Raw genomic sequence first — 25,000 nt, forward strand, 5'->3', positions numbered from 1 at the left:
ATGTGCCTCTCTCTACTTTACCCAGCTCTTGCTCTCTCTCTCTCTCTCTCTCTCTCTCTCTCTCTCTCTCTCACCATTGCTGTTCATACACTCTGGCTGTTTAGCATGTATGTGACGAGGCTAAGGCCAGTGACTTCTGACCCATCACACTGTGACATCTGACCTGATCTCTGCCATGGCTGACACTCTGGAAGCCCTTCAAAGAGATGGCCGATTGGCCTAGTAAGTGTGAGTATGTGTGTGTGTGTGTGTGTGTGTGTGTGTGTGTGTGTGAGTGTGTGCACACAGCTATCACACCCAGCACATAGTCCATGCTTGAATCATTGTGAGATGTGGTGAGGAGATCATGTCTAAGGACAGGGCCATGTCTCACACAGAGAGGATACTCAGATGGGAGCGGTACACACACACACACACTATCTGCAGCCTGAAGGAGGACAATGTCCTTGGCACCAGACTCCCGTACGGAAAAGGAATGAGAACAAAAGAACATAATGAAATCCAACTGCACCATTGAAAGAAAGTGCCACCTCACGTTATTCGAACAAAAGCGCTAGCCTTTTTTAGCCACGCATAACTGTGCAACAAATCATATTAAAGGAGCTTCTCACACGCAAGGAAGCCTTTGTGATGTGATGGTTGTGAGGAGCTCTCTCTCTGTGTGTGTGTGTGTGTGTGTGTGTGTGTGTGTGTGTGTGTGTGTGTGTGTGTGTGTGTGTGTGTGTGTGTGTGTGATTGTTGTAGACAGAGACATTGGAGAGAGAGAGAGAGAGAGAGAGAGAGAGAGAGAGAGAGAGAGAGAGAGAGAAGAGAGAGAGAGAGAGAGAGAGAGAGAGAGAGAGAGAGAGAGAGAGAGAGAGAGAGAGAGAGAGAGAGAGAGAGAGAGAGAGAGAAGAAGAGACAGAGACAGAGACAGAGAGAGAGAACGGGTGGAGACTGTGGAGAAGAAACCACATCCGTGTTCCATAATAACCCACATTGGGCCGCACTGCTCCGTGAGCAGGTCCTATAGGACTACGGCAGAGCGTTTGAACTGAGACGATGAGAGGAGATAGTGAGGACAGACAGAGACAGACAGATATAGGACACACAGAACAACTGTCCATGATAGGAAAAGAGAGAGAGAGAGAGAGAGAGAGAGAGAGAGAGAGAGAGAGAGAGAGAGAGAGAGAGAGAGAGAGAGAGAGAGATGGAAATAAAAGATTGGCTGAAGGATAGGCGGATGGAAGGGATTCCTGAAGCTGACCTTCTCGGCAGTCAGCTGACGGATTTTCATGATCTGCTCCCGGAATTTGAAAAGGAGCGTCTCCAAGGTGATGCATCTCTCCTTCCAATCAGCGATGGTGACGCAGTCCTCCCCCTCTGCCATCCTGCCTGCCCCCCACCCCTGAGATAGAGAGAGAGAGAGAGAGAAGAGAGAGAGAGAGAGAGAGAGAGAGAGAAAGAGAGAGAGAGAGAGAGAGAGAGAGAGAGAGAGAGAGAGAAAGAAAGAAAGAGAGAGAGCAAGACAGGGGGAATGATATAGAGAGGGGGAGAGACAAATGAGAGAGGTTAGGTTTGGCATTACTATCAATCATTGAGTCAGTAATTAAATGCCTCGGACGAATAACTCCTGCGCATTGTTTACAGTCCCAGAATAGAGTACAATATACAATACCTACTGTAATCTGACAGCACACAGCACTGTGATAGACTGTGATCAGATCATGTTTGTGACACTTGTTATAAACATGGCATAAACATACAAACTTAACATTAAACTGTAACATTTCAGAGACAGTGCTGTGTGACCTGAAATTGGGAGCTAAAGTCTGTTATTGTGTTCAGATTCAAAGTGCTGCATACTGAGTTTGCGCCCAAAGACAGATGATTTGCTTACAAATTCTCAAGTGCAAACCATACATAGTAATTTGGCTTAATGGCAATGTTCATCACAGGAATTTGTATAAAGGATGAACGTGCAAGGGCAAAATTATTTTTAAGATAAGAGCAAACACAAAGGTTACTCATAATGGAAAATATTGTAAATCAAGCATTTAATATTGACTCTTCTAGAGGTGTGGTCATATGAGCTCAACCAAGTGCTATTGCTTGAATTGCCAGGGGAGAGTCCATGCCTCTGATGTCAACAAGTTTAGACAGTTGGTGTGTCTGTAGCTAAAGAGTTGTTTTAGGACATCTGTTTCATTTCCTCTGCTGGACTGCGAGAATGACAAATAGACGGAGAGAGGGACGGAGAGAGGGGGAGAGAGAGATGGAGAGAGGGGGGGAGAGAGAGGAAAACAGAGAGACACACTGACTTAGAGGCAGCGTGAGGGACACAGAACGACTGAGTGAGACTCTAACAAAGTCCCCTGGTCAGTTTAGAGGGACAGAGACGCTGTTGTGCAAGTATTTCTCTCTCTCTCTCTCTCTCTCTCTCTCTCTCTCTCTCTCTCTCTTTCCATTTCTTCCTCTCTATTTAAAATTCAACCAAGTTTCAGGAGCATGACCATAACATTGCACAATATTATCAAAACATATGAATAAAGGGGCAAATACCAAAATAGAGCTTCTTGCTCTCCCCCTTCTCCCTAGCCCTCTCTCTTTCCCTCTCTCTCTCTCTATCCCTCTCTCTCACTCTCTCTCTCTCCACCCCCTCCTGCTCTGCTCTGCTCTGTTCAGGGCTGGTTTGGTTTGGGCTGGGCTGGGCAGCGCCCTGTACAGGCTCTTACCAAAACACATTTCCACAGCCAGCAGCACTAGTGCACTGCTACAAGTTTCCATTGTAAGAATGTCTGTTATGAAAAACACATGGCCACAGAGGTGAAAACATGGCGAGTGGAAAAGAGAAAGTGAGAAGGCAGAAGAGGAAGAAGAGGAGGAAGAAGAAGAAAAAGAAGAAGAAGAATGATAAAGAGGTAGTGGAGGCAGTGGCTGAGAATATCAAGTTTTATAGTCCCAGGCGCTCATTACAGTCTTGGCCTGCTCACAAAGCAAGGGGGGAAAAACTAGTGTGGAGGCCAATTAACTGTTTTCAGTGGGCTGTTGTGGTAAACAACATCAAGGCCATGACGACATCTGGCCTGATGAAAACAGCATGTCACTGAGCCAAGATGGCCACTGGGTAGATGAGGAGACAAGCATCCACAAATCCACCGCCGGAATGTGTTGAGAGGAGTCTCTTACTGTACACGATGCTGAGACCTCTCATATCGTACAATCATGACTCAGCTGTTCATCTCACCAAACTCCTTAACGAGACTGTGGTCTCCCACTCACTCTCCTCCCTCTCTTTTTCTTCTCGTAGTGGTTCTTCCTCTATCACTCTCTCGTCCTCTGTTTCTCCCCCTCTGTTCCCTGTTTACTCTTGTCTTTGTTTTGTTTCTCTCCTCTCAGCCACTGTTTGAGCCTTCCCATTTCTCTAACTACACCACTATCCAGCCCCTATATCTGTGTCACAGACACAGTTCATTGTAGAGAAGGTTGGGCAGAAGGTGACATAGTATGTTGCTCCTCAACACTGAGTTTACCTTTAACTCTTTCGTTGTCCAGCGAATCAAATGTAATAAAAAGGATATATTTTTAAGCCGTCATTTGTTTTTGCCATCACAAGTGTGGACCCATCATCAGTGAACAACAGTTTTCCTGGGGGTGATTTCTACCCACAATGCTGTTTGCCCCATGGGATAGGGAGGAGGGCTGTCATCCTATCTGTGCCACACTTCCTGTGTGGTACCCTCAACACAACACACTCAACAGTTATTGCTCTCATTGTGTGTGTGTGTGTGTGTGTGTGTGTGTGTGTGTGTGTGTGTGTGTGTGTCTGTTTGTTTGTTTTGAATGCCCCCAGAGAGATATGTGCAGAAGCATGTGAGAGAAAATATTATTGTTTTCTTTTATCGTATCACAGATGCTGTAAGGGCCATTGCCATATTGGAAACTTCTGTTTCTGAAGGCCAGTTTTACATTTAAATGTAATAAAATGCAGCTAATCATTTTAAAATCTTTTTTTTTTTAATTTTCACGTGTAGGCCTAGGCCTACTTGGCATGGAATTTAGGCTATGTTGAAGTCTCTGCTGTATGGTAGCCCCTAGCCCACCAGGCCACTGACTGACACGCATTCTATTAAGATTTAGTGCGTTTACATTAGACGTGACCGCCCTCTAATCTCCACGATTATGTATGCTTTCAAGGAAAATGGTGCCCGGTCAGAATGGTGCTCCATCACGTATAGCCTATTCTACAGGACCTAGTATCCGAAACACAAACCACCATTCTTGACTTGAGGGTTTCATTGCTAAACAATAAATAAGCCTAGGCTACAAATTGACTAAATCAAATATATTCTAGATGTTTTACAGCAACACATTTAACGTTGTTACATTTTGACGATTCTCTGTTGAAATAAATTACCCTATATTTAGACTAAGTTGATGTCTAGGCGATTTTAAAGTCTGATCAAACTTTCTGTAGGCTAATGAAGCGTGATTTTCATCTAGCTTAACTAGATAATACCAGGACTAAAACGAATAAAAGGTCTCAAATAGATGGTAACAGACCTTTACATATTTGAAGTCATTATACACAACACGTGTCCTGGGAAAACATTATTTTCGTCTAGGAAAACAAAATGACAGCAATATGCGACTGTCAAATAAATCTTTAATGTTCAAAAAGTTAAAGCGTGCACTTACCCAATATACAGCAGATGCGATTCAGAAGAAATCCCCACTCTTACTCCATGTCAGATACGAATGCCGCGGTGTCCCAGTTATTCATGTCCTATTAACCTCATTTTGGAAGAAAGTCGAGGCTACTTTTCCATCTCAAAGTTTTCATTTCAGCATTCCCTGACCAAGTATGAAAACGGGTGGGCTTAAGGGCGTGGTTTGTGGGAGCCTTGCCCTATCCCATACATTCTAGGCGTATTCATGTAGCTCTGTCTTCTTGAGTTATGGTATTTTAATTGACTCTACTATTATCCAATCATAATTAGAGATTTAAAGAAACAGTAAATGTACACCAATCAGAGTACAGAGAGGGTGGGACTTGCATGAATCCGGAATTGACGTTTCACACGTGTAGCACTGAGACGAACATCTACTACCGCTGTTCCTGATGTTAACGGGTTTCAGCAAGTCTTACATTAATGAAAGAAAACGGATATATTAGTTGTTAGAAGGAACATATCGGTAAGTCGTAATTTATTGACTGTTTGCTTTCTTGCAGAGTCGGAGCAAAGGCAATGCTATGGAGTTAGTTAGCAGTGTCCAAACAAAACTATTATTTGCCCTCATGCAAAGCAAACCATGCTAACTTGCTAGCTAGGTAACTTTTTCGTTTAATCAAGTTGGTCATTTGTGCATATACTTACGAAAGCTTTTTTAATGAATCTAAGCAGTTTTAAGCTCACAATATCTTGGTGTCAGCGCTCTGATAACTGTGAGTAGCCCATCATAGTCTGCACGTCACATCAAATGCCTAGCAGGGTTGTGGATCTGACTATCCTGAATTATTGAACCCACAGTGGCTTTTAATGCTGCTTGACTCATATGTTCACTGAAATGAATGACTCGACAGGCAGTCAGTCAGTGTGAGAAGTGGTCTGCCTCGCGTTTGAAGGCGATGATGGCTTCTTGTAGAAATAATAACAGAATCGCTCCTTGGAATGGATGGAATTATTTAGCCTCTGAAGTGGTTTGAGATGGGTTAGTCATCGAGGTTTGTCATGTTGTAGACTCCGCCATGGTGGTCAAGAAGAAGACGGTCAAAGTGGAAGCTGTGGTGCTGGACGATGCTAAACTAGAAAGACTACGAAGTGAGTAATTCACCAGTCCTTTGATTGTTTTTATGGTAGGATGTGATGAAGTCCAAGTGTTCACTTCCACTGTGTGTGTGTGTGTGTGTGTGTGTGTGTGTGTGTGTGTGTGTGTGTGTGTGTGTGTGTGTCTGTGTGTGTGTGTGTGTGTGTGTGTGTGTGTGTGTGTGTGTGTGTGTTTCAGCCTCCCTCGCTGCTGAAGGAGATGCCACAGGCAGGGAGCTTGCTCAGACCTTGTTGGAGTGTCTGGCTTTGACTGACCCGGTCCAGCAGATTCATCTCATCCAGAAGGTGTGTGTTCACCTCATCTGACAGTAATCTACTTTTTTACCATAGTTAGTTAGAGTCACATCACATTTCATTTCATTGTGTATCTTATCGTATGTGTGTTATAGCATTATAAGTGCATTGTCCTAAAAGCCAAAATGACGTACTTTGGACTATTTTAGGCTACCTAGCAAAATTAAGTTGGACCAAGGCTTGATTTGCATAGATTGTGTTTAAACTGTTCTGTTAGTCCAGTTCTGCAGCAGTCCAGTTCAGATTGATGGACGGATGAAAAAATCCTCCAGTTCATCTGTAACAGGGGCCCAGAATAGAAACCTATGAGTTGTAAACATGCTTGCCAATGAGTTAATATAGTCTATTAGACTTCAAGTGACTTAAGATGTTCAAGCCATATAAGAGCATATCTTGTCCACGTGCTCCAAGATGTTTGATCCTAATTTGTCTCTGAATGGCCTCTCTTGCTCTGTCAGACTGGTGCCATGTTGGAGGCTATCGCTCAGCCTGAGGGCAGCCCACCACCAGCCCCTCTCCTCCTGGCCAGTGTGGAGGCCCTGTGTGTCATGTTCATCTCTGTACAGGCCAAGAACCCCTTGAAGAGGGCCACTGCCAGGTAGTGCCTAAATCAATATTGGTGTGTGATATCGTGTATGTGATGAATAAGATACAGACTGTGTTGTATGGAATCTGCTTAGTGTGAAGGCACCAGAAAGGCCTCAGTGATCATGAAGGCATTTCCATGAGGCCTCCAGTGATGTGTTTGAACTTGTTTCTTTTCTGAAATATATTGGAGCTGATGTCCACTGTAATGTGGCAAATCTACTTCACAGGACAGGAAAAGAAAAACAGCTACTGATTAAGCAAAGGCTGTATGATGCAGCTCATACTGTACCTCTTGGAAGGGTTTTCTCCAACTGTAATGTTTGTGTAACTGTTCTCCAACTGTAATGACTGTAATGTAGCCTGCCTTCCCTTGTCCTCATAGCATGCACTGGCTCTTGGTCCACTTTTCATATTTAACGAGAGCGTGCTAAGAAGTAAGCACAACGTTTTCGTCTCACTCCTGACTTTCCTGTCCGTCCGCAGTGCCTTGAGATCAGTTCCTGATTGGCTACAGGAGCAGACGGCGGTCTGTCTGTCTGCGTGTCTGTCTGACGGCCTGTCCTCTCAGGGCTCACAGCACTACCCACAGCTCACAGACACCATCGCCGCCTGTTTGGATGGGTTTCCAATAGGTGTGTCTTTGTGTGCTTGATTCATAGTTAACCACTTACAGACAATGTTTATGATACACATACATGTACATACATTGTGGGGTTTACAAAATGATTTCATATTGGTTTTCAGTTTCTGTTGAACTTCAGATGCCTAATAATAATATGTTGAACTGTTTGTCTTGTCCTACAGGCGAGAGGTGCATTCGTATTTTACAGACGGATGGTAAGTGATGCAAAGGCCGAGTAAAAGTACCAACACCATAAATGGGTGTGTTATTTGGAACAGAATACAAAACAACTATAAACAATCCTGATGGCTGATTCAGTGCCAATGTTGTATGTCTGTGTCTCCTCAGTGTTCCAGTTCTTCCAGAGAGCTTTAAGCGAATACCTCCACGTGAACAGGTACATTTGCACAGTCTGAACACTGAGTCGACCCCTTTCTGCTCGATGGTGTTTTGAGCCCCCAACGTCGTCTTCCAGGCAGCGCTGCCACTGTTGACTTAAAGGAATACGCCACCCAAAAATGAAATTAAGCTAGTCTCGGTCACCCCCAGAGTTAGAACAGTGAAAAAAACCCGGTTAAAATCCGTCCGGGCATTCTCCTGCTTTGGGAGCAGCGATGTTAGCTTTAGCTTAGAACAGTTGCTGTAGTTGAAGGGTGTCAGTGAGCACGTCCTCCAAAAAGTGACCGAGACGTCTACATTTTTTTCTAAATATATCTTGGGAGCCGTGTGTTCAAAACGAGTACAAATCATAATGCAAAATCGAACGAGACTATTACCTGGGCAGATCTTTACTTGGAACTATTTTCAGCCTCATCGCCGACGAAGCACCGCTAGCTAGGCGCAAAGTTCTCACGTAGCACCACTTGTGAAGTTCCAGTCGAAGCTAGAACTAGTTGGGAGTTTACAAGACTGCTACGTGAGAACTTTGCGCCTAGCTAGCGGTGCTTCGTCGGCGATGAGGCTGAAAATAGTTCCAAGTAAAGATCTGCCCAGGTAATAGTCTCGTTCGATTTTGCATTATGATTTGTACTCGTTTTGAACACACGGCTCCCAAAATATATTTAGAAAAAAATGTAGACGTCTCGGTCACTTTTTTGGAGGACGTGCTCACTGACACCCTTCATCTACAGCAACTGTTCTAAGCTAAAGCTAACATCGCTGCTCCCAAAGCAGGAGAATGCCCGGACGGATTTTAACCGGGTTTTTTTCACTGTTCTAACTCTGGGGGTGACCGAGACTAGCTTAATTTCATTTTTGGGTGGCGTATTCCTTTAAAGACACTTAATCCTAACCCTAACCCTAACCTTAACCCACGCCTAACCCTAGCGCCTTCCAGGCAGCTTGAAGACAATGTTGGGGGCTCAAAACACCAAGAAACCCCCTTTCTGTCATAGCTGTGTGGTCTGATACATATTAGCTCTTAAGAGGAGACTGGTTGGAGCAAGCTTTGACTTTGACCCCCCACGCATTGTCCTTTCTCCAGGAGCCTGTCAGGGCGCCATGTGGCTCAGGCCCAGCTGATGCACTCCTGTCTGGGGGCGGTCAAGGCCTCCATGCTGGTGCTGCAGAGGACCCAGGAGCTGCTGGGTGCCGGTCTGAAGAAAGCGGCGCCCGAGTGCCCACTGCAGAGGGCACTGAGTGGCCTGATGGTCTGCTACACGTGCATTCTCACAGATGGTGAGCCTGGCATAGTGCTGAGGAGACTTTTGTGCTTTTCTCAGAGAAGGTTTAGTCTTGAACTATGGTCTCTTCTACTGGGTTATTTGGTTACTTGGTTATTTGAGCTTTTTGTAGGAAAAACTCGCATAAAAGGGTGATACTGAATGGTTAGACATTTGGTAGCCTTTAATGAGGCGTCTTTGGTTCTTATCTTAATAGGATTTAATTATGAAGATCCTTTCTAACTCTAGTGACATGCTGGTGGTTACCTCCCGATACTTCTTCTAGCTTTGTCTTTGTCTTCTCTTTTTGTGACCTTCACCTGATCCTCTCTCTCTCTCTCTCTCTTTCTCTCTCTCTGTCTTTCTTTCTCTCCCTCTCTCTAGAGGAGTTTATTCAGTCAGTCCAGAGCACTGCTGGGATGGCGATGGTGTTGCTCATCAGGTGTGTGATGGAGAACGAGGAGGATGTGGCCAAAGAGGTGGGCGTCTTCACTTACGCAACACTGCAGAATGTGTTAGAGATGGGATTGAATTGCTTTAGTTTTGGAATGAAATGATGACGGACCATGCACACAAAGCACAGTATTCAGACTACATTGAGATTAGATAGGATTTTATCCAGCACAGCTACACATAAGTGCATATCACTTCCTCGTACACATTCATGCTGGCACTTAAAGGTTGTATCAGCGATTGCAGGCCCAAAAATAAATGGTCATTTATCTAATCTTTCCTCATGATCCTCTAGCTGGTCACCCCATAAGCAGGCCGTCAAAAAAAAATGCATGTCTCTGTAGGCAGCCTAGGCTCCGAGACCTGTACACAAAAACAATTGGTGCTATCGACCACTCTAAACCAAAACAAAGTATTCCAACCAATCACCGACAGGGGGTGGGTGTTTTGGAGTTTGTGCTCGTGCACAGCTGCATGCAAAGTCGTTTGTTCATGATACACGAAACATGGAAGGGAGGGGTGAGCTAGCTAGGATTGTTTGGGATCTTGCTTCAAACAACCAACATAAGTGATGTCAGCCGTAATCGCTGACCACCTTTATGTGATTTAAGATAAATAAGTAGCAGCATAGAATATAAGTCCTGAGGACTGTACTTTACCTTCTTCAAACCATTCTAACAAACCTCTAACCTTTTTGGTTCCAGGTGGCAGGCCTGCTGCAGTGCACAAAGCAGTGCGATTCTGAGAGCGCCCCCTCCTGGCTGAGGGCGAGCAGCGCAGGTCTGTACGAGGCGGCTCGCCCGGCTGCGCTGGTGCTCTACCTGTGCCACGGGGCGCTGGCCATGCTCAACTGGAGGGGGCGGAGCCTGGGCCCGCGGGCCGAAGCATTGCTGCTGCTCATCCCACACACCATACTGGACCTGGACACCAGGTGAGGGGGGGCATGGAGGGGTCAGAGGCTTTACCAAGGTCACTATGATTAGTTTTGACCATAATACCATTAAGATGTTGGTCTCCCTCAGTAGGTGTAGGTCCCTAGGTTAGTGTGGAGAGTCTTGTGTATTGCTTTCATTGACTAAATGCTTAAATGTGTAACCTGCGTTGTGTGGAACCACCGCGGTCCAGCCCTGCACACGCCCGGACTCGAACCCGCGAGACAGCAGCACCACGGATCGGGAGTCGAGCGCGCTAACAATTCAGCTAAAAGCCCAGGCTACTAGCTTTCATGCCAGCAGCGCTCTTGAAGCGTCGGGGAGTGAGGTTTACTAACGTTCTACAGCATAGCTAACCAGCTAGCACCCGTTACACTCACCCCCCTAAACCTCACTCCCGATCCGGGTCACGGCACCAATGTAACCTGCGTTGTGTGGAACCACCGCGGTCCAGCCCTGCACACGCCCGGACTCGAACCCGCGAGACAGCAGCACCACGGATCGGGAGTCGAGCGCGCTAACAATCCAGCTAAAAGCCCAGGCTACTAGCTTTCATGCCAGCAGCGCTCTTGAAGCGTCGGGGAGTGAGGTTTACTAACGTTCTACAGCATAGCTAACCAGCTAGCACCCGTTACACGTAGGCCTATGTAAAACCCCCAGTTTCTTTTTTTTATTTTTTTTTAACAGAATTGTGTTCTATCAGTATAATACTTTTGTTTTATCATTGGATATTACCACTTCCAGACTCTAATCCAGTGTACTGTAGGTACTGACCATTTAATGTCATCAGATTGTGGAGGGAAGTCCTTTTTGCATTGAAAAAAAAGAATGAAAATGAATTATTTATAAAGTATTGAATAGTGTAATACATGTGTAATACACATTCATTCGTATGTTCATGTTGCCCATGTGTCCCTGTGCCCAGTGTGAAGGAGTCCAGCACTGCCATGGTGGTGGCCCGCATGCTGACCCTGTGGAGCGGTGCTGCTCTGGACAGCCTGCAGGGGGCGACGCGTCCACCCCTCCTCTCAGCAGCTGTGCGCGGGGACGCCCCGCTCCCGTCCCGCCTCCTGGAGCACGTCTACGCCCACTGGGAGCACCCGCTGGACGGGGTCCGCCACCAGACGCGCTCCCTCTTCCGGAACCTTCTGCTGCTCCACCAGGCCTCGGCGGCGGCCGCCGCCGCCACCGGCACGGACGTCGCCGACCCCGCCTCGTCCGCGCCCCTGACCTCCGACCCTTACGTGGCGCGCCTGACGCGCGGCCTCCTGGCGCTGGAGTGGCACATGCGGGGCAAGTACGGCTCGCTGGCGTGCCTGGTGGAGCTCCTGGGCGCCGGCTACCTGCTGACCCTCGAGCCCCGGCTCCCCGCCCGCCTGCTCGGCCTCATGGGAGACCAGACGCTGGCGCCGTACGCCAGCGACCTCCTGGAGAAGCTCTTCGTCAGCCACAAGGCCCAGCTGAGCGGGCAGGAGGAGGCCGGGGAGACAGCGGGCAGCGCGGAGGCCTGGCTGGAGGAGTGGCACAGCACCTGGGTGCGCCCCCTACTGGAGGTGCTGTGTAAGGCCAGGCTGGACCAGACCACCTACATCCTGGACTACTTCCTGCCGAGGCTGCTCCGGTGCAACCCCTCCAGTCTGAGCCACATGGTACAGGCCCTGCAGGAGACCCCGCCCACTGCCACAGGTGAGGGGGAGAGACGCGTACAGTATGTGCACAAAAATACACACAGTCTTGATTCATGCACACAGAATGACACAGAAGCAGTGATGGACAAGCTACAGTAGTTAGAAAATGGGGCTTAAATGAAGCTTAAAGGAGAAATCCGGCCATATTATAGATCTCGTTTCTTGAGGTCACCGAGTTAGCTGTTAGCTGGGGTGCATGAACATGGGCCCTCATGAACATGCCCCTAGAGTGTAGCACTGTAGCTGCCTGGCTGCTACAGAGCCCAGTGAGAGGTCACTTACCTTTGTTGTTCAGTTTTCTTCTAAGGTGATAATAATCCAAATAAGGTTAACAAAAGTGAAGGGATTCTGGTTTGCCTTTAGCTTCCATGACAAACAGTCAAATACAAGTTTGTAGGCCTAACCAAACCAATTAACCCAGGATGCCAGTGCAGGTGTGCCTTTACCAATTAGCCACAGGTAGTGACATCACTGAAGCCTGTCAGTCAGTACTCTCCCTACCCGGTGACCTAACCTATCCTAACATTGGCCATCACCACTACTGTGCAGCCAGACACAGAATAACTGTACCACTGTTTCATATGCACCCTATGCATATCTGCATACTGTAAACATAATGAATGTGTAGGCCTTCACAATCCTCAATTGTGTTGCATGCGCATAACACATTACTGTTTTTGTGTCTTTGTGTGTGTGTGTGTGTGTGTGTGTGTGTGTGTGTGTGTGTGTGTCTGTAGGGCCGCCAGGCAGCCGTGGCGCGGTGGGGGCTCTGATGACGTGTCTGCGGGCAGCGCGTGCCCAGGGGGTGATGAGGCCGTCCGAGGAGGGTCTGTGGGGGGGCCTGGTGCCCCTGCCCCTGCTCCGACACGCCCTCCTGCACAAACACGACCAGGTGAGACACACACATACACACACACACTGCACCTCCACTGAGGACCACTACCATCCACACGACGATCGCTAGCAAAGAAATGTTTAGTCACCGAATAATGGCGTTCTACCGACATTGTTTAGCCCTGTATGCAGCTTTGTATTCGCACTTTACTTGCTTAGGTTCAGACTTGTGTGCACATTGCCATTGTGTTCATGGTCATGAGTGTGATCGCAGATATCACTAGTGGTGTGTTTATGTGTTCATAAATATGGCCATAATGTCTGTTGAGTTGTGTTTGTGTGAGCATAAGTTGTTTCGGATGCCATTTGTATGAATTTGTGAACTTTCGTGTGTGTGTGTGTGTGTGTGTGTGTGTGTGTGTGTGTGTGTGTGTGTGTGTGTGTGTGTGTGTGTGTGTGTGTGTGTGTGTGTGTGTGTGTGTGTGTGTGTGTGGTCAGGTGCGTATGGACACATTGGGCCTGGTGTGTGAGAGTCACCGCAGTACAGAGACCATCTGCCCACAGGAAATGGACCTCATCCGCCACTTCCTGCCCAGCAACCTCAACAGCCAATCACCTGGAGTCCGCCAGCTGACAGTCAGCCTCATCAAGAAGGTCAGGGTCATGTGTACACAAACACACACACACACACACAGTATTAACCTAAACACATCATATTGTAAAATAGGATATTATTGAAAGGTGTGTGTCTTTGTGTCTTTGTGTCTGTGTGTCTGTGTGTCTGTGTGTCTGTCTGTGTCTGTGTCTGTGTCTGTGTCTGTGTCTGTGTCTGTGTCTGTGTCTGTGTCTGTGTCTGTGTCTGTGTCTGTGTCTGTGTAGCTGTTATGTAGGTTAAAAGACAGCGCCCAGTTTCTGCAGAAGAGGGTGGCTCAGGAAAAAGAGCCCAAGCAGAAGGAAACCGACCAACACACGCTCCACTCATACAAGGTACAGTCTCATATCTGGTGTAGTCTGACCGTTTTGAGGGAGCCTTCAGTGAGTAAAAACATCTCTTTTGTAGGTCTTCTTGGCAAATAGGTATGTTATGGATACAGCAGTGGCTCATGTGTGTTGCATAATGCGTAATGGGATGAGAGCTGTGTGTGTGTTTTTTTTTTTAACTGAACGTGAAATGGGTTTTGAATCTGTCTGAAAAATGTGTGTGTTTGCGTGCAGGAGTTCCTTTGCTGGTTCTGCGAGACTCTCTTTGGCTCTCTGGTCCCGGGGGCGTCTTTCTCTACCTGTCTCACGGCGCTTCACCTGCTGGGCCTGGTGGCCGAACTCCTCTCCTTTTCCACAGGTCACACACACACTTACTCACAGCCACACTTCTCTACTATGCAAAAAAAATGTGATTGATGGACACAGGCCCTTATTTCACTCAGTCAGTGTTCTCCACGTATTAGCAGTACAGCTATCTGCCACATGAATGGAAGTGAGATGGGAATAGAGCTTAATACTAGTGCCCCCTCCTGGTCATAGTGTGCCACTGCCGTCAGAGGAGTTTCTCCTGTTGTATTGTGGGCCCCTCAGAGGAAGTGGTGGAAGTATTGCTTCCTTACTCAGGAAGTGTGGTTGACAGAGGAAGCACACTCGGCCCGTGGTCTAGTTTAGGCGGTGGACAGTCCGCACACTGTGTGTGGTCAGTCAGGAATGAGGAGATTCCTGACAATGCGCTCTTTCTCTCTTGCTCTCTCTCTTTCTCTATCTCACACACACACACACACACACACACACACACACAGGTCCTGATGGCTTTGCGCTGGGTGACTGTGTGAGTGAGACGCACGCTGACTCAGTGCTGTTCTGTGTGGCCAATAACTTCCTGGAGGTCAAGCAGTTGTCCTCTGCTCTCGTGAGGAGACTCCCACCCGGAGTCATGCGTCTGGAGGTAAACACACACACACACACACACACACACACACTGCAGACACTGATGAGTTTTAGAGTTGCATACTGTGCACACCACACTCTGAACACACTGTGCATTTGAACATGAGCTAATGAACTTGTAATTGATCATGCTTGACTATGGATATATTTCTATGTGTGTGTGTTTTGGTGTGTGTTTCTCTCTGTTTGTATATTTCTTTGTATGTAGTCACCTGCAGTATGTCTAAAGCCCAATTCACACCAAAGATTCCCGACACGACGAGACGGAGTAACAGCAGTGTGAATTACTGTAGATGTTGCATGTAGTTGCAAGCCGTCGCAGAGCATTCAACATGTTTAGTCGCAGTTGCAAGGTTTTAGAATGTCGCGGCTCGTCTCGTCGGGAATCTTTGGTCTGAACCCTACTTAAGTCTGCGTTGCCCTTGTCCAGAACGCTGACCGGCTGCACTCTCTGCTGGACGCTGCCCTGGGCCTCAGCACCAGCACGCGGCCCTTCGACAGCGTCACCGCTGCCCACCTCCTCAACCTGCTGCTGCACCAGCCCGGCCTACAGCCAGCCCTGCTCCTCTGCGCCCAGCAACAGGGCCTCCCACTGCAGCCGCCCCAGCCAGGCGAGCCCCAGGCTTCTGTGCAGGCCTCCACCCAGGAGAAGAATGCATTAGCCTGTAAGTCGATGGTAGTGTCTCTGTACCCCTGGAGAGTACAGGCAAGAGCTATAGTTTACATTAACTAGTCTAAACCCTGAACTCTGAGGTTGTACTCATTTTTACAGTCAGTGATGGTAAATGGACTACATGTGTTTAACACTCTACTGAGCACTACTGTACAGATCGAATTCATTCATTCATTCATTCATTCATTCATTCATTCAGCGCTACATAGATAAACTTGACTTGAACAGTCAGAAGGAGCCAGACTTGACCAGCAAGTGTGTGTGTGTGTGTGTGTGTGTGTGTGTGTGTGTTAGTGATCCAGTTCCTGCTGGAGTGTTTGAAGGTAGAGGTGGCCCAGGCAGAGCAGTCTCTACTGCAGGCTGCAGCAGCACGGCCACTCTATGGCAGAGCCCACTGCATCACGGCAGTCCTACAACATCTCAACACGGGGTTAGTGTACGCCTACACACACACACACATACACACACATACACACACACACACACACACACACACACACACACACACACACACACACACACACATATACACACGCACACACACACACACACAGATATACACACGCACACACACACACACACACACACACGTGTGCATACACATATTCAGCTCTGGAAAAAATGAAGGGACTGCATTTTTCTGATGTCATCCTACAGTTGCTAAGTGACATTCAAATGAGTTGACGTTCATATTTAAATTTCCAGTGGTCTCTTCATTTTGAATACGACATTTTCAAATGAGAGCTTTTTACATGGCAGAGCCCACTACATCACTGCCTACAATTCTACAGTCACTTCTGACTTTTGACTTGTTTGACCATAGAAATATGAGTGTGTGTGTGTGTGTGTGTGTGTGTGTGTGTGTGTGTGTGCGTGTGTGTGTGTGTGTGTGTGTGTGTGTGTGTGTGTGTGCTGTAGGTCTCTGGTCCTGATGACTGAGTGGCGGTGTCTGGTGTCGGAGCTGGTTGCCATGTGTTACAGGATGTCTGATGTGGTCTCCCCCGTGGTCCAAAGCTCCTCCCCCGAGGGACTCATCCCCATGGATACAGACTCTGGTCAGCTCCTCTCATTGGCTCTGACCAACACATCTTTACTCCAAATATTACAGAACAATATCAATTTGCATTGAATTTCTGATGTTTGAATGTGTGTGTGTGTGTACATATGTGTGTCAGTCTGAATGCTTGTGTGTCTGGTGGTGGCACATGCATATCTTTGACTGTTCAACTGTTCTTGGAGTTGCATTATTTTGTCTGGATGTTGACATTGTATAGTTTACATGTAGCATGTTAGCAACTGGGCTGACATGTGTTTTTAAAACTGATGTTGAGTAATTTCATTTGGATTTGTGTGTGTGTGTGTGTAGTTATTCTATGGTAAATGGTGTGAGGTTTATGGCATATTTGTTCTTGTAGAAGGCTCAGCCGGCCTGCAGAGAATCCTACAGGAGATCCAGCCGCGAGACACCAACGACTTCTTCAACGACTCTCGCCAGCTGGACACACAAACGCAGGAGCCAGGCACATCAGACGGACCCATACAAGAGGAGACGAAAGGTTAACACACACACACACACACACACACACACACACACACACACTCACAAAAGCCACCACAGTACATTGACCAATTGTTTTTTTTTCTTTTATTTGTTGTTGTTTTCACATTCACACAAGTCCAACAGGAGAGGACTAGAAAACTAGCAAAATGTTGACCAATTTTTAAAGGAACACTTCACCGTTTTTTCATATTAAACTACGTGATTCCCTTAACTAAGACGAGTTGATACATATCTCTCACGTTTCAATGCGTGCACTCACTGGCTCTGCTGCGCGGCACTCACTGGCTCTGCGTACTTGCCACTTTGGCCAGTGAGTGAAGTCAGGCTCACAAAGTCGGCAGGGTCAGGCCAATGTTAACCAATAAAAGACAGACTGATAGATAGATAGATAGAATGAAATTTAACACTAATTGGTGATTGGTTTGTGAAAATTTGCCTCACAGAAGAACTTTATTGAGTACTTTCAGCAGAACTTTGAGTACTTTCTCATGCAGTACCTTTATTGTCCTCATGGGGGCAGGCTTTTACGTTCTCCAGATGATCCTGCTCTGTTCAGAGGGGGCAGGATCTCCTTCATGGAGGCACACAGGACCCTCTAGTGGTGGGATGTTGCATCTGCATGGGAAGGCTGGCAGCACACACTGGTTAATTTAAGAGCAGCTGACTACCGCTCCTGCCTAATCTGTGGGCGAGTCCACATCTGTGTCTCTTTAGAGGCCCCACTTAATGACACAGCCCTGGAGGAGAGGAAGACTTCTCCTGTCTACACACACACACACACACACACAAACACACACACACACACACACACACACTAATTTACACAAACAAGCATGTATGCAAAGACAAGCATATGCAGAGTTTTATATACACAAACCAAGACACACACACACACACACACACACACACACGCACACATGCTGGGAGGAACTCGGCGCGACAGGCTGCAGGGTCAATGCCGATAGACACTTTTAAACCTTCCATGACGTGGGCATTCCAGACGTGCTTCCGTTGCCTGCAAACAGAGCAGCGTGCTTGTATACAGTACCCCTCCATCACACATGTGCTCCTGCAGTACACACCAGGGCTTCGCTGTAGCCAGGAGTAGCCAGTTAGATAAATAATCTGAGCTGGAGCCCATGATGCTAAACCTCACGAGGCGACGCGTCAGAGGGACAGACCAGCATCACCGTGACATTATTGTGGCCCAATGATGACATAGTGATGTCGCCATGAGTTGGTGATGAGGACATGATGGTGGCATCAACCCCTGCCAATCTCCCAGGATGCAATGTTTGCTAGTCTTGACTTCACGAAGAGACAGACAGGTGATGCTGGACTAAATGGGACCTTCAGGTGCAGATATAAATTGATATAAGATAATGTCTCATATAAAAGAGTGAAAACAACAGGTCATAGGCAGTTTATATAATGGTAAACGTAAGATATTCTTTTTGGAAGCTGCACAGATTTTATAACAAATTCAAATGTCATGTGAAGTAGGCATAATCCCACCTGTCATTTCCACAGGCCATTCAGGTTAGTCACTGCTCAGTGTTTTTTGTGGTCGTCATGGCTGATGGCTCACATCCAAATGGACATGGAAACAGCTGTTCCACCATTTCATGGCCAAGTGTGACTGAAATACATAATTTATTAAGCCGGCTAGCCTTTTCCAGTGTCAGCTCCTTTTATTTTTGATGTTGGAAATGCAAGTCTAGTGGCTGTTAGCTAGTTAGCTGGCCAGTTTTATGTAAAAAAACCCTCCAATAACTGCTCTTTAATTCATTCACTCACCCACTCACCCACCCACTCACTCACTCACTGTGTGAGAGAGGGTGAAGGGTCACAATAATGTTTGGTGGCAGAGAGAGAAGGACAAAGACGAAAAGTCAAAGGTCACATAGCAAAGCCATAGACAGCTAAAGGCACAGTGGACTACTGTGGCGCTCTCAGATGGCAGGTGTGAAGCATCAGTGCCATTGCAGTTAACACACACATGCATATTTATTTATTCATTTACATATGAACTCAGCCCAAGTCTAATAGGAAAGGGAATGTGTGTTCCTTTCCATTTTTGCATGTGTTGCTATGCTAATTAATTGGTATATTCATGTGCATAATCTTTATTCATGTTGACTTGGCTGACATAACTTTTGTGTGTGTGTGTGTGTGTGTGTGTGTGTGTGTGTGTGTGTGTGTGTGTGTGTGTGTGTGTGTGTGTGTGTGTGTGTGTGTGTGTGTGTGTGTGTGTGTGTGTGTGTGTGTGTGTGTGTGTGTGTGTGTGTGTGTGTGTGTGTGTGTGTGTGTGTGTGTGTGTGTGTGTGTGTGTGTGTGTGTGTGTGTGTGTGTGTGTGTGTAGGCTCAGGTGGGGAGGCGTACAGGGTGACCGCTCAGATGGTGCTGGTGTGTAGCTGGCGGAGCATGAAGGAGGTGTCCATGCTGCTGGGGGAACTCTGCCAGACACTGCCCTTGCACACACACACCAGCCACGGACTCATCACTGAAGAACAGGTACACACACACACACACACACACACACACACACACACACACACACACACACACACACCAGCCACGGACTCATCACTGAAGAACAGGTACACACACACACACACACACACATCAGCCACGGAGTCATCACTGAAGAACAGTTACACACGCACGCACACACTGTCAGTCACACTCTCATCATGGAAGAACACTTACACATACACACACACACCATCCACAGATTACACACAGGAACTGGTACACACACCAGACACGGGTTCAAACACGTATACACACACACACACACACACACACACACACATACACATACCCCTTTTTATATGCAACAAAGGGACTTCCACATGAGCTGAAACAGAGGACGTGTTAACACTATTTAGGATTGTTCAAGGGATTGAAGAATGAATGAAGAAACTATCAGCACTCACACATACGCTCACACACACACACATACACGTGCACACACATTCTCTCACACCTTGCAAGCTACCACTGTGGCAGACAGTATTTATGTGTGTGTGTGTGTGTATCCGACCCATGCTGCGATTGTTCTCCATCAGTATCCGCCCTCGTTAAGGCTCTGCTTTCATTTGGGGCCGGCCCGCTGCTTAATGAGCCTCATTGTGCTCGTTCCCTCTGCATTCTTTCCAAATACCTGCTCTCCACACACACACACACACACACACACACACACTTTTTTGGAAGACTAAACACCTCATACACACTCTTAGCACCTCATGAACTGCTTATTGGCGTGATCAGTGAGTGCTGATGCGGAGGGGAAGAGTTGTGAATGTGTTGTGTGAGCTCTTGGTTCTTGTTCTGATCTGAAAGGTTCGAGTGGAGCATTAACCTTTATGGAGAATGTTGGTTAGACCACATCACGTCAGTGGCTGGCCTTGATCTGTGTGTCTTCTAGGATGTAGCGTGTGTGTGTGTGTGTGTGTGTGTGTGTGTGTGTGTGTGTGTGTGTGCGTATGTGTGTGTCTTTTTGTCTATCTATCTGTTGTGTTGTCTTTGTGCTACACAAGCTTTGCAGTGAGTAATTAGCAGCAGTTGTAGACGTGTGTGTGTGTGTTTGTCAGCTATTCCATATGCACTGCAAACACACGCAGTCCTGGTCTGGTGTGGGGTTAGTCTCTGGCAGCGGTGTGTGAGAGTTTGGTAAAGTCATTACGACACACCCCTGTATCTGATTGGCCGGCCGCTGGACAGCTCAGTCCCTCCGTGTGACATCATCTCCCCAACAGATGGCGTGGTATTATACGGTGATGTCACCCTGCGGTCGGTATGGCAACTCTGCACAGTGCGTTATGTAAATGATGAGATAATAAGACAAAGGCTGTCCAGAAGGCAAGCGTGTGTGTGTGTGTGCGCGTGTGTGTGTGTGAGCGCGTGTGCGCGTGTGGTTCAATACTTGAAATGTTGTTATGCAGCAGGAAAACTTGGTCTGTTCATTCACGAGCGGTTCCAAGCAAATCGACTGCTAGTAGTAGTTAGCATGCACATTTTCAAACAAGTGCGCACACACACACACACACACACACACACACACACACACACACACACACACACACACACACACACACACACACACACACACACACACACACACACACACACACACACACACACACACACACACACACAGAGGCCTTGACAGTGTCCGACTTTTCTGAAGTAGGTGTGGTAAGCTTCTCCCGGTCTCCTGTGTGGGGCCTGTGTTGGTATGACGACAGCGCAGGTGTTTCCATGGCGTTGCGTCACCATCCCAACTGACACCGTGGGTTCTATTGCGTGATGACGCGATGTTCCCCTTCCCCAGTAGTCTGAGCCTTACACGGGAACACTGGGAATCACAGGAGATCCGACATGACTGAGGACTCTTGACTCTCCCGTGTTTTTGGAGGTGACTGGAACTGGGCCTGTGATTTGGAGCCAGAATGGGGTTTCTTCCCTGGCCAGTTTCTCTTTGGTGGGTTGGCTAGGAGTGGCGCGGAGTGAATCTGAGGTGCTACTGAGCCAGCGCGGTTCCAGGGCCTCTCTCCTCTCCCTCGCGTGTTTGCTTTGGGTGGAAAGGCTAAGCTGGCTCTAAGCAAGGAGGATCTGTCTGGCTTGTCTGGGGCTTGGGATAAACCAGCATCTCTCTCTCTCTCTCTCTCTCTCTCTCTCTCTCTCTCTCTCTCTCTCTCTCTCTCTCTCTCTCTCTCTCTCTCTCTCTCTCTCTCTCTCTCCCTCTCCCCCTCCCTCCTTTTCTATCTATCAATCTCCTCCTCTTCTTCTAGTTCTCCTTCACACTCAAGTGGATGAGGCTCGGCCTTCTGATTCTGTTCTCTGTTTGGCTAGCCAGGGGGCAGTCTTTGACTGTGTGTGCAGTGCACTGCTCTGCTCCATGGCATGGTGTGTGTGTGTGTGTGTGTGTGTGTGTGCGTGTGCGCACATAGTACTCCTCTGGCAGGTTACCATCCTGTCTGTCAGGTTACCATCCTCATCATCACACACAGTGACCATAGTCCCAGTCTTGGCCTCATGAACACACATGAGTCTCAGCCTCAGTCTCACATTGTCTCTCTCTGGATGTGTCGGGGTTGGTGGGGTTATGAGTATTTGTATGGTGTTTGGTTTTGTATGAGGCACATCATGATTTCATGGGTTAAGGAAGGAATGATCCAATAAATGGCAGTTGAACCTCTCTCTCTCTCTCTCTCTCTATCTATCTCTCTCTCTCTCTCTCACTCTCACTCACCACCTCTCTTTGTGGCTGTCCATGTCTGTCATGTGAGCTCCAAAATTCTTAACAAAACAAAACATGTCCTACCTGTCTTTCTGTGCTCGCCTCTTTCTCTCTCTCTCTCTCTCTCTCTCTCTCTCCCGTGAGCTCTTTACTCGTCTGAGGGTTGCGTAATCCCGCTCTGCTGGCGGGAGTTTGGGGACTCGCCTCGCCTCGGTGGCATCAAAGGGCCCAACAACAACAACAACAACAGCAACAGCATCAGCAGCAACAACAACAAGGGCATTAGCCGCTGCGGTAGCTTTAGCCGCTAAGTCGCTTAGCGCTCAGCGAGGTGGCGGGACCCCGGGTTAGATCTGGGTCAGTGACCCTGGCCCGACTAATTAGGCGGCTGAGTGGGGGGTATTTGGGAGGGGGTTAGAGAGAAGAAAAGTGGGAAATGTCTTTTGAGAGACGGAAGGAAAAGGGGATAAAGGAGGAACAAATAAATTGAAAGGGGCGAGGGGCGGGGGGTGGGGGTGGGGAGTTTGGAGCAAGGGGAGCCGGACAAACAGGAAATGAGATATCCAAAAAAAGGCCTTGTAGAGAGGGAGAGAGAGATAGATAGAGAGAGTTTTAAACTGTGGCAGTCGTCGAGGGAGCAGAAACAGAAGAGGCAGTCGAAACACACAAAAAAAACCGTGGCGCAGACATAAATAGCTGCCCCCTGGTAGGGCAGTGCCCAGTTCAGACTGCGGTCGTAACCGCCGGGTGCTCCTGCGCCGGCGCTCGGCTCGTTTGGGCTGAATGAGCTCACCGCCGAGCCACAGGGACGACCTGCACCAAAATAACAGCCATTACACCATACAGTACACTACTAGACCATACTGCAGCAGGAACACCACCATGTCTTGCATAGAAAACACTTGATCAATCACATTATAGCGTTATACAGATATGGCCAACATGCCCCCATGATATAGCAAATATGCCCCCATGATATAGCAAATACAGAGCACCTTTCCAGTGGAGGATACATGCACATGCTATGCCTTTTTACATCACACTAGCATAGCTACCATGCACACTATTCATCAAGTGCATTTATAGACTTTTCAGTCTGTTATTAAAGTGTTTCTGGTTGACACGTTCAAAACCAACACAGGTAGCCTACATTCGCTCAATATTGTTTTCTGTGCCATCGGAAGTGTCTCCTAGGAGTGTGTTTGTTTATGTTGTTGAAAGGGTCAATAGTAAGTAAGTCCTTGGTAGTGTAGACATTTGATAAAAAGATGTGGTAACTTTACTTAAAGGTATCTACATAAGAGTGACATGACATTGTTCCACTGAACCGTATCCCTATCCCTAACCCTAACTTGTCTTGACAAAAAATGAATGACTCTTAGTGATAGACGCGTTATGTCAAGAACGTTTATGACTTTATGACACGTAGATGTAGATACCTTCAAATAAAGTGTAACCAAAGAGGTTAACTTAGTGGAGTTTAATTTGTTGTGTTCCGTGTTTTTTTTTTTTTTTTTTTTTTTTTCAGAAACTTTTTGTTTTATTACTTTGTGAATGACACAGATTATCAAGAGACTATCATGGTGGTCCGTGGGGATTAATTGTGGTGGCTAATGACTGTCAGTGAAAATCACATTACACGTAATTGGATCAGCTCCGAGCTCCTGTAATTCAAACTGAGCGCAGAAGATTGGAACTCTCCCTGCCAGTACAATCAGACTCACTGGTGAATGAAACTCCACTGAGGCTAGTGTGGGGGCGAGACGCCACAGCTCTCCCCCCCCCCCCCCCTTGGGAGAAAAAAACCCTGGGTGCTCAGATTTCTGCAAGTTTATCCACCAAAACCTCCGACGGAGTGAACCCAGTCATCTTTTGAGTGCGGCCATGTTGTTTGTTCTGGTTTTTCCGACTGGCCACTTCCTCTTTGTCATCACTTTAACCACTCCCCAATGACTTGCTGATTGTTTTTTTCCAGAAATGAAAGTGAATAATCTCTCTTCATGATTAGTCATTTGCAAGAAGATTCAATTTGTGCGTGTGTGTGTCTGTGTGTGTATTTGCGTATGGACATTTGAAAAGTTATGTAAAGCTATCAGTAAGTGGTTACTGTGTGTGTCTGTGTGTGTGTGTGTGTGTCTGTGTACAGTATGTGTGTATGTGTGCTTGTGTAAGACTGTTTTTGTGTGTGTTACGTGTTACGTGTGTGTGTGTGCGAGCGAGTGTGTAATTGTGGTGTTTTGCATCCCTCCGCTGCATTGCAGCGTTGGTTCACACGGAGCTCAGTGAAATCCCTGTGCCCTCAGTGCCACCGCAGTCGGGCAGCGCGCCACACCCCCATCGGCCTCTAGGCCCCGTCCTAAATCACACGCTCCGCGCAGCCACCCTGCAATTTCAGGGTTCCTATCTTAAGGGCACCGAGGCATAGTCAGCGCGTGAGTCATGCCCGAGGTGCACACACACGAGTCAAAGGGTCAGGCCCAGCTATCAGGAGCTGTTGCCGCTTTACACCCAGTGGTTACGGACCAGTCATGGACTTAGCATGGCATTAGAGTCTGTAATCTACCAGACTCTGCGGCTATGTGTAAGTCATGCCGTTTTATTACGGTAATAGGCTGTATAATGTGTTGTCCAACTATTTGTGGGGTATTAGGGCTTATAAATGGTTTTTGTGCGTCGGAGGTTACAGCGCAGATACGTATCAGACACCGTA

At 47.4% G+C, this 25,000-nt stretch overlaps 2 protein-coding genes across 2 annotated transcripts in view; one reads left to right on the forward strand and one right to left on the reverse strand.

Moving 5' to 3' along the window:
* The window catches only part of plekhh2 (pleckstrin homology domain containing, family H (with MyTH4 domain) member 2), a 38,839-nt gene extending 37,474 nt beyond the window's left edge, over positions 1–1,365 (reverse strand). The window contains exon 1 of the mRNA XM_062519751.1: positions 1,247–1,365. Within this exon, the coding sequence (XP_062375735.1) occupies positions 1,247–1,276 (30 nt within the window). The 5' untranslated portion in view covers positions 1,277–1,365. The remainder of the gene's footprint in view (positions 1–1,246) is intronic.
* A 3,705-nt stretch (positions 1,366–5,070) lies between these two features.
* The window catches only part of thada (THADA armadillo repeat containing), a gene marked incomplete in the record, with an annotated part of 90,433 nt that continues 70,503 nt past the window's right edge, over positions 5,071–25,000 (forward strand). Inside the window, 21 exon segments of the mRNA XM_062519709.1 lie at positions 5,071–5,175; positions 5,721–5,801; positions 5,986–6,092; positions 6,560–6,699; positions 7,173–7,321; positions 7,494–7,526; positions 7,660–7,708; positions 8,795–8,988; positions 9,357–9,451; positions 10,130–10,356; positions 11,283–12,043; positions 12,783–12,937; positions 13,378–13,533; positions 13,759–13,866; positions 14,095–14,218; positions 14,664–14,809; positions 15,242–15,476; positions 15,779–15,914; positions 16,403–16,539; positions 16,900–17,040; positions 19,408–19,559. Of these exon segments, the coding sequence (XP_062375693.1) occupies positions 5,729–5,801; positions 5,986–6,092; positions 6,560–6,699; positions 7,173–7,321; positions 7,494–7,526; positions 7,660–7,708; positions 8,795–8,988; positions 9,357–9,451; positions 10,130–10,356; positions 11,283–12,043; positions 12,783–12,937; positions 13,378–13,533; positions 13,759–13,866; positions 14,095–14,218; positions 14,664–14,809; positions 15,242–15,476; positions 15,779–15,914; positions 16,403–16,539; positions 16,900–17,040; positions 19,408–19,559 (3,318 nt within the window).

Source organism: Sardina pilchardus, chromosome 18, assembly GCF_963854185.1.
Source record: "Sardina pilchardus chromosome 18, fSarPil1.1, whole genome shotgun sequence".
Lineage (NCBI taxonomy): Eukaryota > Metazoa > Chordata > Actinopteri > Clupeiformes > Clupeidae > Sardina > Sardina pilchardus.